At 42.1% G+C, this 12,984-nt stretch overlaps 1 protein-coding gene across 5 annotated transcripts in view; it reads right to left on the reverse strand.

Annotated features, from left to right (window-relative positions):
* eefsec (eukaryotic elongation factor, selenocysteine-tRNA-specific) overlaps nucleotides 1-12,957 on the reverse strand; it is a 46,431-nt gene extending 33,474 nt beyond the window's left edge. The window contains exons 1-8 of one of the 5 annotated variants that reach the window (XM_035151960.2): nucleotides 12,153-12,957; nucleotides 9,807-10,014; nucleotides 9,287-9,383; nucleotides 8,545-8,709; nucleotides 6,770-7,414; nucleotides 4,733-4,889; nucleotides 2,648-2,824; nucleotides 2,279-2,412 (exon numbers count right to left, since the gene is read on the reverse strand). In XM_035151960.2, the coding sequence (XP_035007851.1) occupies nucleotides 2,655-2,824; nucleotides 4,733-4,889; nucleotides 6,770-7,414; nucleotides 8,545-8,709; nucleotides 9,287-9,383; nucleotides 9,807-10,014; nucleotides 12,153-12,459 (1,749 nt within the window). In that variant the 5' untranslated portion in view covers nucleotides 12,460-12,957 and the 3' untranslated portion in view covers nucleotides 2,279-2,412; nucleotides 2,648-2,654. The other 4 variants (XM_035151958.2, XM_035151962.2, XM_035151959.2 and 1 more) reach the window with 4 other exon arrangements.
* Nucleotides 12,958-12,984: the final 27 nt, after the last annotated feature.

Raw genomic sequence — 12,984 nt, forward strand, 5'->3', positions numbered from 1 at the left:
TGATTTCCATTATTGTCTAATTAGGAGACATTCGCGCAGTAACGAGAAAAAGGTTTTCAATAAAAACTAGAATGGATGGGGAATGAAAGAGGGGGTGGAGCGAGAAAGAGAAACTGGAGAGACTCAGGAGTAAAAAGCGACAGAGATTTTTTTCTTGTCTGGTTTTCTATAAGAGGAACGAGAGGAGATAAGACTAAAAGGACTGTCACTCAGAGGAACAATCCCTCCAGTGTCCCCTCTTGCTCCTGCTGCTCCTCCCTCCCTCTCTCTGTCCAATTTCCACAGATTCCTGCTGAGATAGTCGCTGTTCACAGGGACAGTTTGCTGACATCATCTGCTACATACCGAGTATCCTGCACTCTCACTGCACCGCCCCACCACACGTCTGTGACAGGACGGACACGCATCCGCACAGAGGCCCACTGACAAACCCTGTGCAGAGCTCAATTACTATAAAGCATTATATTTATCAATGCCATTAATACCCTTAGCTAATAGGGGGTTATGTTTTCACCCCTATCCATTTGTTTGTTGGTTCATTGACTGTCAGCAGCTTAAGCAAAAAACTATCGAGCAAATTTCCACAAAACTTGGTGGAAGGAAAAATAACCCATTTCATTTTGGGACAGATCCGGATGAGGGAGCAAATCCAGGAATTTTTCATCACTCTCTTGACATTGTGTGCCAGGGCATTTTGTGAGGGCTCTTGATCTTGATGAGAAAAACAAATCAGGTATATTTAAGGAACTGATATCTATGAGTGTGTGCAATTTGGTGCTTGATTGAACTTAAGGGGAAGGTATGCACTCTACTGGGTGTCATTTAAAATGTATTTAAAAATACAATTTCTGTAACTTAAACCCTAAAGCAGTTGTTTTCTAATGAGGGTCTGCGGAACCCTGGGAGTCAGTGGTACTCTGCCAGTTGATCCGTGATAAGTTTCTACCTACAGCAGAAGGTACACTTCTTATGGATATTAGTAACTGCTGGGATCGTATATTTATCGAATAGGTTTTGAGCAAAGCAAAAGGAAATTATATGTTAAAATATGTCCATTATACTGACAATAATTGTCAGCAGAGCAAAACAACCAGAGAAACCTGCAGTTAGGGTCAGTATGTATAGTAATTGTAATATATGTTTGCAAGGTCTCTTTCAATAAATATCTGCAGCAGCATGTTCTGCTCTTATTCGCATCAGGCACAGATCATCAGATAAAATGTTGTAAGCAACTAATTATATATTTATTTATCAGTTATGAAATAAAATGCATATTTTGTTCTGTGCAACATCTTTAGAGAGTTAAAATGTCCACCACTGTTTTGTACAGCTGAGGTCATCTTTACATTTGAGGAACTTAAATAAGACAATGTTTGTTAATTGTTTAATTACAGTTAAGTGATGATCAAAATGTTTAATTCTCTGTTAATCAATTAACTGATCACTCAACTAACTGTTGCCGTAAAAAAACTAGTACATAATTTGTGATTCCTAAGGACATGACCAATTGTCAAACAGAGAACAGTCAGAACTGGAGGTTCAGGATAGATCTGTGTTTATTTGTCAATGATTAGGATTCAATTCAACTCAAGCAACTGCTGATGTAATTGCTATTCAGGGCTAAAATGCAGCTCTACAAAATACGATAAAAGAAAATAAAGTGAGAAGAAAAAAACATTGAAATATGGAAACATTCTGAAATCACAGAGCAGTGGCCAATATATCCAAACCTGAAACAGGACATGATCTGGAGTGACGCAGGCACTGAGGATATAGATTTAAATGAAGCTATGATGCCAGAAAATGTGTTTAGGCCAATTAGGACTCAGCTAAACTGGAAACATCCAGGGGAAAAAAAAGTTTGCTGCTAATGAAAGGAATCGATTCAGACTCGTTCAACAAAGAGGAAAAGAAAAGTGATTTTGTGATACAAATCAAAAGCATCAGGTACAGAAGCTTCCACCCTTGTGATGGAAGCAAACTGGATTAAGTCCATCTCCATAAAGGAAGATAAAAACAACCACTGTTTCAAATGCATTCAGCATTCCACAATCATTGCATTTCAGCAGACTGTCGCCAACTGCAGAAAACAGGCTAATTGAAGAAAGTTACGCAGCCCTGGTATCGAGGCCAGTATCCCCCTCACCTCTACGTGACCTCTGAGGCCGTCTCTTTCTCTCCGTCTCCAGCACTGTGACACCGAGTCAGGCCCAAGTGTTCGCAATAGAAATCAGGACTGCACCATCTTTTTGTGGGGATCAAAGATATAACGTTTAAAATGTAAGTGGATGCCAACAGGCTGAGAATCTGCTTTGGACTCCTCTTCATTTCCTGGACTACTTTTGCTTCCACCTTTTCCTTTCTTCTTAGAGGTGGAGGATAACAGCTGCTTGGTTTCCGGGTGAAGACCCTCTGAGGAAAGGATAAACAGACGGTTCAAACAAAAGGGTTAAACATCTAAAATAAAAAGAAAAACATTATATAAATAGATCCCTTTATGTAATAAATCCAGAGTAAAGTGTATGCTGTCCTACACTGTGTGCAGCACTTAATCATCTCAGTGTGGGTGTATCTGATGCATGATAGAGATCTTTTCTTCCCCGTTATGTGTACAGTATTAGTGCTGGAGCCTGTTTGGTGCTCTGACCTCGAGATCAACTGATGTCTTCATCCTCCTGATGTAACTGATCAAAATATCTCAGTTGCTTGTCGAGTCGCTGTCTTATGCTTCGTGGCTTCTTCTGGTTCATCCTGACACGTGCAAGCCAACATCGTGTCTCCTCTATCTGCTCAAACTTCATTCTCAGTCGTACTGAGCTGCTTCCTGTGAAAGCTGAGTTTCTGTTCAGTGCACTTCATGCATGCACTATAAATTCTTCTGTGCCGTCATATCTGCCCCTCTTTTGTATGTGCATGTTTTCAAGGATGAAATACTGTCTGGCTTTCACACGCGGAAGGTAAGAAATGTTCTGCGCTCACTGCTTTACATGCTGCCTGTCTGACCTCACGTACAACGGCGCCAGCATTATTCTCGTTATCTTTATGCCAATGTGAGGGTTGTTATGGTTGCAGCGCAGCCAGAAATCTCCTTGTGTTATCTGCGATCAGCTGAAAAACGTCCATTTACCACCACAAAGCACATTCATACACCCGAACTTCAATGTTTTGTGTTCGCATGCAAGCAGCACTTTTCTCATGTTTTTCTTCAAATACATTTGTTGGTATTTGACTCTGAAAACATGAAAACATCTACAATACAATAAAAACCCTGCACAGACCTAATGGGACGGGACTATCACTGAGGTCTAAAAATCAAGATAAGTGCACATGAAGCATTAGGGAGTTGACTGGTGGCCTCCTTATCAGACAAGGTGGAAAATTTTCACCAAACTAAAACCAGGGCCAAAAAAAATTGGTTCAGTAGTTGGAGGGTTTTTATGTTGGGTGGCGAATTATAACACCAGGTTTCAGACCACTTTAGAGTTTTCAGTGCTTAGACCAGATAAGACTTTGTAGTAATGATAATCTTGTTGCCTCCTGCGCCCACAAAAAGATGGAAAAACACAGTGACTGGCTGCTGTGTTGCAGAGTTTTTTAACATCAGTCACTATCACAAAAGCTGTGAATAGTTACTTATATGATGGCACATACAGTGAGACATACAGTATATGTTGGGAATTGGTAAAACATCACAATAGATTCACATTAGACTAATTAATTAGTCAGTTGTAAATATTTTGATGATCAATTCATTGTGTACTCTTCTTTTGTAATCAAAATACTGACTACTCACCAACTACAGCCTTGTAAATGTCAGTATTTGTTGCTATTCAGTGTTTCAAATAAATTGATGAATTTGTGGCAGCCCCCGCCAATATCAACATTGACAACAACGTACTTGTTTTCAATTTATTTACAATTTACAATGAGTAAAATATTATTTCACTATAGAGCTATGTGCATTGTAATGATTCACTCAGCCCCTACTTGCCCCATTCTCTCTTTCAGTCTCACAAACACAAATGACAACAGATCCAACGTCATACAACGCTGCAGATTAGCCATCAGTAGCACTGGGAGAAATCCAAGTTTTCATGTGAGATGAAGAACTGCAGCTGAAACTAGGAGGTCTGACTGTCTGCATGGACAGTAGAAACACTATGGACCATAGCGAGAATGCTGTAGCTCATAGTTGCACAGACACGTGGTGAGCATCACAGCAAATAGTGCTGAAAATAGTGTTGCACACCAAATTAGAGAGCTCTTGTGTTATTATGGGAAGTGTAAAAACAATTTGGTTCATTATGAAAATGTGGCAGGAATTTTTTTTAAATGGCAACTGCCCACAGTCAAAATAATCAATGGGGAGCACTGCTCAGTGTGCGAGTTTGAGTGTGCAAGTGTGAGGCAGTGAAGAGGATGTAGGTGAGGTTCTCTTTCTAAATGTTTTTGTTTTCTCATTCCCTCCCGGTGTGGAGCCGTGGGTTTGGAGCAACAGAAGGTAAAATAAACAGAGAACAGACTTCCCCCGGAACACGGGCAATCCCCAGCGGAATCCTGGGAATGTGGCTCAGGATTACCACATCCTGAAAACTGTCTGTAGAACCCCGAAAGACAAGGAGACGTATTCTGTGTTCTGGATGTGTGCTGATGAAGAGGGATACTTCTCTACACCTTCCAGTGTCAAGCTACGGTCAGTGTCTACTGTTGAGATGCACCTGGGACTCCTTACCTTGTATCCGAATCTTGAACTTCCCGCTCTGTCCAAACCCACCCTCGATAACGCCGCTCTCGCCCGTCGACAGTGTGACCTTCAACCCCACAAAGAGCTGGAGGTTGGTCTCCTTCTTGAACAGGTTGCGGCCAATCACAGTGTAGTCATCACTCACCTGAGCACAAGAGAGTGGGAAAGAGGCTTATGAGCAAGGGACTTAATAACATACACAATAAAAACTACAGATGTGACAGAGGTTATATTTCCCCCCTGTCCATTTGTTTGTTGGTTGGTTTGTTTTGTTTGTCAGCAGGATTTCACAAAAACTACAGAACAGAGTACCACAAAACTTGGTGGAAGGATATGATAAAGGCCAAGAAAGAGCCCGTTACATTTCTGATTAAGGATTTTTGGACGCTGTAAACAAAATGTGTTGTATTTCAGAGTCTATGATCTAATGAGTATTCTGCACAAGTATTCCGATAATTTCACGCAATCATTCATGGATCTTGATGAAAAAAAAAATATTTAGGTATATTTAGGGAGCTGATATTCATGAGTGTGGGCAATTTTGGTGGTTATCCAAACAAAAGAGGACTGCTTTGCCTTGGTGGAAGAATACACACCACTGAGTGTCATTCTAGTTGAGTGTGACCACATCAGGATGTCTTTTAATTTGATCGGCTGGATCCTTCCTGCGATGTCTATGTGTTGTGGGTTGCCATGATTTCACTCTGCTATCTTGGCTGGATGAGGGAAAAGAGTTGATCATCTGTCCTGCGCCACACTGTTCGTCGTCGGCCACGTTATTTAAGAATCTCCGTCTAGCTGTCGCGCACGCTCTCCTTCATCCTCCTGCACATTTTACGCCATGTTTGTTTGTATTTCTTGCTTATCATCCATCACTAAGTCGATCTAACCTGCCACTAATATGATAAGAGGAGGGCACCGCTCTGTCTCCTGCTCACCCCCCCACCGCCAGCCCTTACACTGTCTTCGTCCTTTCCCTCATTCATTCTTGAACGTTTGACCCTGACTTCCCTCAAGCGTGACTGATGCTCTGATAAAGACAAAAATTACAGTTGCTATACACATCCAATAGACCGTATGAATTGTGACTGGATGAGGCTGTCATATCTCAGCAATGCCAGTAATGTGTTCTTTTACGCAAGAGAATTCTTAAGTCTTGAAACATAACTGCCTTTTTCTGGAAGACGACAAATGCAATGTCACATGACCATGATCAGTTCTCTCGCACGCACTCTTTTACTCCTGAGGCAGCGACTGGAGCTGTCAACAGCCTGAGGTGTTAACAGCAGGAAACTAGTTCACACTCTTGACCCCTAACCTGAATCTAACCCTGTACGAGGGTGCACACAGTTTAACTGTAGCATGCCAAAGGACATGAGTCATAACATCTTCCGGGCACACACAACCTAAAATCCATACTGCATACAGATGAGTTCTGATGTTGAAGTCAATAAGAGAACGTGAGATATTGGTTTGAACTGGACTTCAGGATTTAGGGCAGAACATAACAGCAATAACACAAAAACTAAAATCAAGATGGCATGTAGGTGAAAGAGAGGAGTGGAGGTAGAGAGGGAAAGATGCTGAGCCAGAGAGAGAGAGACAGAGTCAGGTTAACTCACAGTCATGTGGGTATTCCTGTGCCACTCAGGTGTGTCCAAACAGCGCCAGCCACTGACAGCTAGACAGGGCTACTGGCGTCAGGCGGCCACCCACACACACCTCAGTGTCTCAACACATGCTAAGGCATGCGTACGCAGCCTACCTCAAACGCTGCTCATCAGGGCTGCATATACATGCTTGTTTGTGTGTACGTGTCTGTTTATGAATATACAATAGGGGCTCTGTCTGACAGGCACGCTCCAGTGCCACCAGCAATGAGAAACATCCAAAGAACCAGAGACAGAAGAAGAACAAGGTGATAGAGAGGGCAGAGGGGCAAGAACAACAATCAAGGGTGAGAGGAGAGGTTGATAATCATGAAACAGAACATTTTAAATATCAAACCACAGAGTATCCACTTACCCTCTCCACCTGTCCCTCCTTGTGTTTGGTCTTGTAGATGTGCAGATGAGGCAGGGCAGTCTCTGCATAGCTTTTATCTTCAAACCCCTGTAACAGACGGCCTTGGAAGGCTAACCGACATGCATTGGCATTGATGTCTCTGTCCAGCTTGGAGCCAATCACAAGGCAGAGGGAAGGACATGTGACAGGCCGCTCAAACTCTAACAAGGCCCATTGCTCTGGGTCAGGTCCTGAACTCGACTCTCCCTGACCTGTGACATACTCATCCTGGTAGAGGTACTGCCTGTCACAGGTGAAAGGAGTTTCAAGAGAGCAGGGCAGTGATGGAGGTGCTTTAGTTTCGGCTGGGGACTCGGAGGCAACTACAGGTGGCAGGCCAAAAAAGGTAACCTTCGCCATGACTGTCTCGTGACCCATGGTGATGTGGAACTTGGCACGGGTGGCAAGAGAACCCTTGAAGTAGCCTATCTTCCTGACAGAGATGACAGCTGCATAGAATGTGTGCAGGGACCCTTGGGTGCACACCACACCCCGCTCCAACAGTTTAGGGTCAAACTGTGTCACACACACGCCCACACGATCCCCCTGCATTGCCCCCGACACTGGCTTCCGAAACATCTGCACCGATTTGATCTTCTTGGTCACCTGATATCAGAGAGTGTACAAACATTTTTTGAGACAAATAACAAACATCAATTTAAAACCAAATTTAACAGTCTGATAAAACTACACACAGATACAAAAGGAAGTAAAAACTTTATGAATACAGGGACTGGGCTGCCTCAAGTTTATATTTATATCTTTTCATGAAATAAAAAATATGGGTGGATTTTTTAAATTTCATATTTCTTCAGGTCTCTTACTTTCACATTTAAAAGCTGAACACTGAACCCGAAATACAGCATGAGATTAAATACAGATTAAAACATCACTTATTATTTCCACAGACATAATATTTAGGAAATAAAAGCCCATATCTTCTCCATAAAATATGCACATAAGTAAACAGCTCATCAACTTGCAGGTCTTTCATTGAAGCATAACAGAAGCTCTTTGTCAAAATATTGCATTTGTCATTATTGATGAATACAATCCCCTTTAAGGAGGTCAATTACTTAAATGAATCAATTAATAAAGGTCTCAGGAAAATTAAAGTCATTCTAAATTGATTATTTCTTGGGGATAAAAATTTGGAGGCTTTCTTCAAGTGAAAACTCACATTTACATCTCTTTGTTTATTAACAAGTTTTAACACAGTTTTAACTTTTAACGTTTTTAAATCATAGTTGTTTCAGTAACTTATACATGTAAAAAAAAATATATAAAAACTGTAAATTAAATAGTATCCATTTATCTGTCTGCCTAGTAGTCAATCTATCTTTCTTTATATTTACTTCATCCTAGTGTCTGTGGTTTTCTACAACCGCACACTGAGCAAATCAACAGAATTAGACCAGGCTGAGTCTTTGTCTTCCGACATTAAGACATTTGCTGCCCCCAAGAGGTGAACAGGATAACTGCAGACAAAACTGCTGCGCGTTACTGAAAGTTTCCATCTGTTCTATATTACCCACCCCCGGTCCCCTCATCCTCCTCTCACATTAAACTGACACATCCTCTGGACCCGCTCAGCCGTCCCTCCCTCCGTCTGCCCACTTCCACTCAAGTGAACTTCCGAACTTCTGTGGTTTCTACATAAGCATTACCGGCTCTCAGGAATGTTCCTTTCTTTGTAAATATCAGAGGTTCTGAATTCCTGCCTGTCTAGAGGATACCTTCAGTGCTGGGATTTCCACAGTGTCGTTGATGGCCAACGACCCTTGCAGGATGGTGCCGGTCATGACGGTTCCCTGACCACGGATGGAGAAGCAATGGTCCACAGCCATCAGAAGGTCACCTGCAGGGTCTCTCTGAGGGAGGTACGTCTGCTTCTTCAGGAGCTGAGACAGACAAGCAAAAAAAGAGAAGCAGACATTTTCACACACAATAATATGACTGCTGTCATAATATTGTAAAGACACAATTACTCAAATATGAAACCAGATAAAAGAGAAGAAGAGGTGATAATTCTATCCATGTTTATCCAGTGCCAAGTCTGACTTAATGGTGGCTTCACAAACAACGCCTATTACACATTTCCTCATGTTATTTGGCATTTATTTGAACACCCAAGGGAAATAAGAATAATAATTCTTCTACAGCAGTATACTGTGCGATGACATCAATTTATTTAGTTTTGTCTGTTCTTAATTAGAAGATATTGAAAAAATTTACAAGAAAACACTTACTGATAAATCAGCCAGGATTAATGTGCAAATATATTGACATCAGCAATAAAAAAAACATTAGAGTTATGCCAAAGATAACTGAGACAATTTGTGTTTTCACATTATCACATCCAACAGAGAGAACTGACAAATGTATTGTTTTAATCGCAAATGTGTAAGTCTCGTTTTTATAGATCAAAAAAGGTGATCAGCAAATTGCATTATATTCAAGTGCGTTTCCAGACCTTACCTCTATTAACTGGGGCAATCCCTGTGGCTCGTCTGTGTCAGGGGCCTCTGGGCCCCCGGGCTTTGCTGCCACAGCAATCACGGGACATTCCTTAAATCTGGCCAACAACAAAAAAAACATGAAGCTCCAATTACTTCATTCTTTGATGTTGAAATAATGATTTAAGTTGCTTTAAGTAAAATAAATGCAGAAATATAAAAAAGATAAAAGGTGTGCCTAACAGACAGAGATGAGTCAGAGAGTGAGTTAAATGAGGAATTTTGAAGAAGATGAGTAGCTGTGGCTCAGAAGGTTGAGCGGGTCATACATTAATTTAAAGGTCAATAGTTTGATCCCTGGATCCTTATGTCCAAATGTCTGAGTGTCCTTTGGCAAGAATGCCAAATTTCTACCAATGCACCACTGGTGTGTGAACAAGCGCTGTATGCCACAAACTTCTTACCTGCTATGACCCAAATTTCACATCTCTACACTTATCCCATTTAATTATTTTACTTATTATATTTGATCAAATGCAGACCTTGTGGTCTCCAGTGTTTTGTGCAGTCTCTTGGTCATCTTCTCAATGGCGCTCTGTCTTTTGTTGGGTGGCAGGAGGTCAATCTTGTTCAGGACGACCACCATGCGAGGGCAGGTCAGCTCTCCTATCAGGAGACACTCTGCCGTCTGAGTCTGTATCCCCTTCACCACATCCACCACCAGCATCATCAGGTCAATGATTTGGGCACCTGGAGAAGACAGATAATAATGGAGAATATACCTGATTTTACTTAATCAGAAAAAACAGTGAGCTGAAGCACAATAACACAGTTATTTGCTGTTACAGACATTCATGCTTTTCTGTTGTGCTTCTACAAAAAGACATCAAAACTCTACATAGTTTCAGTGAAGAGGCCATGAAGACTGCAACAGCAACACAAACAGGAACGGACACAGACGCCCAAGAATAACAGTAGAACAAGAAGAGAAATCAGGGGAGGGGTGCATGGAGGCATAGAGAGAGTAAAGGGCTAGAGGGTTGAAACCAGAGCTGAAGCTCACTTGGTTGTCTTTCCTTTCCCTAACGTTGGCTGTCTCTCTTTCCTGTGCTCCCCACTTTTCTCTCCTTCTATTTGGCTCTCTCTCCTTCCTGTGCTCTCCCCACTTGAGACAGGAGGGGAAGTTTAACACATACCCCCATCCACACACTTTCCTTCCTCCCTAATCTACAGCATGTGCCACCCCACTGGCTCATATTTAGTATGATGGTTACATGACACAGCAGCATTTAGTCTGCTTTAATATCAGGACCATTACTCCGATCAAAGTCTGCCCCTTGCACAGACTTAAGTTTAAAAAAGTGGGATCTTGTTTTGGGTTTTTTTTGCTCTGGAACCCCACAACTCTTAACTCGTACTTCCACCGTCCTCATCAATATGACATGATCAAGCAAGATGCCTTCAGAGAGAGGACGCCCTCTGCTGGAGAGGTCAAAGTTGTGTGTAGTAGTAGTGAGAATAATGTATACAGCTCCTTGTCAAGATCACAAGGTATCAATGTATCATCTTTAATTCTGAAGTGTTATCAACGAACTGCTACGACAGAAACGTGGACTCAAGTTCGGTTGAAGATCGTGGAGAGTTCAAAATGCTTCTGCTCTCTTCAGGGACGTTTTCTGCAGCTGATGTCATCAATAAAGTGCAACATTGTTCCAAAACATTCTACAACTTGTTTACGCTCATTAGTTGTCATAGTAACTTGACATATTTTATACTTCCTTTGATCAAACAGAATAGATCAAATAAAGTACAATTATGTAAATATTTACCTTTGATGCCATCATTTGTTTGATCATTTCAGGAACAGAAATATTATGTGGTGCGCTACATTACTTCAACTATCAGCATATCAGCTATTACTACTTGGCTACCTGGAGGAAACCTGCAAACACTATGTGTAACAGGTCAATATATTTATTCATATTAATTAATAGTTAATGGTAAAAATGAACTAGGTGTGTGTGGGTCGGCTGTGGGTGAAACAAACATAAGAATAATCAGTACATTCTCATGCATACTGGGACCAAGCATCCATTATCTATACTTATTATCTATACTTGTCTTTTGAGGGTCACAGAGGGAATGGAGCCAATGCCAGCTGACATTGGGTGAGAGGAAGGGTACACACTGGACGGGTCTTCAGATTGTGACAGGGCCAACAAAAAGATAAATAACTATTCACATTCACACCTACATTCAATTTAGAGTCTCAAGTTTATCTAACCTCAATCTGCATGTCTTTGGAGTGTGGATATGACTTAATGAGTGTTAGGGTTAGGGGGTGTTGTGGCTATATGATATACCTGATAAATGGGTACAATATGAGTGTAGCTTGTGAAGAATGGTTGCGGTCACCTCTACTACTTCTAGTATTTGCCTACAAAGCTCTCAATGGTCTAAAGTCCAAAGGTGACAGCGCTTTCTCTGAACTATTCCCTAAGCTCTGAAATAGTGTCCTGTCCACTCGATCTCGTCCTATTGATGATTTTAAATCTTTTTAATTCACCCTGATCCTGTTAATATCCCTCTTTTTTCTTTATCTTGTTTACTTTCTTCTTGAGTTTATTTATTGCACTGTTCTCTTGCACAGTTTTTACTTTCTCTATATACACACTTTCTGTTGTTTACCATGTTTGTAAAGCACTTTGGCTAAACTGGTTTGTAAATAAATCTGACTTTGGCCTCCTCCTGTATCATCATCCAGCGGTATAGTGATCAACACACCCTGCCTGCGTGTGTCCCCACGATTAGTTCCCGACCCTTTAATCTACTGTCATCCCAGTGACATGTGGCATCGAACAAACTTGCAGACAATTCCCAGCGCTCACCTCCAATGATGGTGCGGATGAGGGAGGCGTGTCCCGGACAGTCCACCAGGGTGAACTGCAGGCTGTCGTACGGCTGCTGTCCGTCGCTGGCCCGCAGCTGATCGGGCAGATCCACCGTGAAGGAGGAGAAGCCGAGGTCCAGCGTGATGCCCCTCTCGCGGGACTGCGGGTTCTTGTCGAAGGCGGCCGTGGAGGCGGTGCTGCTCAGCGCCCGGGCCAGCGACGTCTTCCCGCTGTCGACATGTCCGAGCACCCCGACGTTAAAATTCAACGTTTTAACGCGGCTGTCGCCCCCGGACTCTGACATTTTAACCCGAGGCTCGCGCCGTTAGCTGAACTGGCGTGTTTATGTTTTTTCCTCAACTCTGACCTGGACCTTGAACTCAGCTCCGACGGAAGCAGAAGGCGGTGCTGGCTAGCTGTCAGCTAACTTTCCCCTCGTTAGCACCCGTCAGTTCAAACAGAAAACACGCCAAGCAACAAGCGATGCTAACTAGCTTAACTAGTGTATGGCTCACTAAATAATTCGACTTTACTTTGATGTGAACTCCTTCCCTGTTGTCCGTCACTTCATCCCCAGGGCAGCATGATGAGGCGGGTCTTGTTTTTAGCAGTTAGCATAAGTTTTAAAAGAAAAAGAGAAAAGCCGTGTCTGTCAAAATGTCTCTCTGGTTCAAACCTAACAGCAAAGTGTTTAAGTGACAAGTAAAAACATCTGTCTTTAAGCTCCTCATTCATTCAGTGACATCTCCTCGCTGTCAAGTTTCCAGCAGTTTCTACTACGACAAAGCATTTCAAAGCACAACCGGAAGTGAGAAAACTCTGATGTACA

Source organism: Hippoglossus stenolepis, chromosome 3 (genome assembly GCF_022539355.2).
Source record: "Hippoglossus stenolepis isolate QCI-W04-F060 chromosome 3, HSTE1.2, whole genome shotgun sequence".
NCBI lineage: Eukaryota > Metazoa > Chordata > Actinopteri > Pleuronectiformes > Pleuronectidae > Hippoglossus > Hippoglossus stenolepis.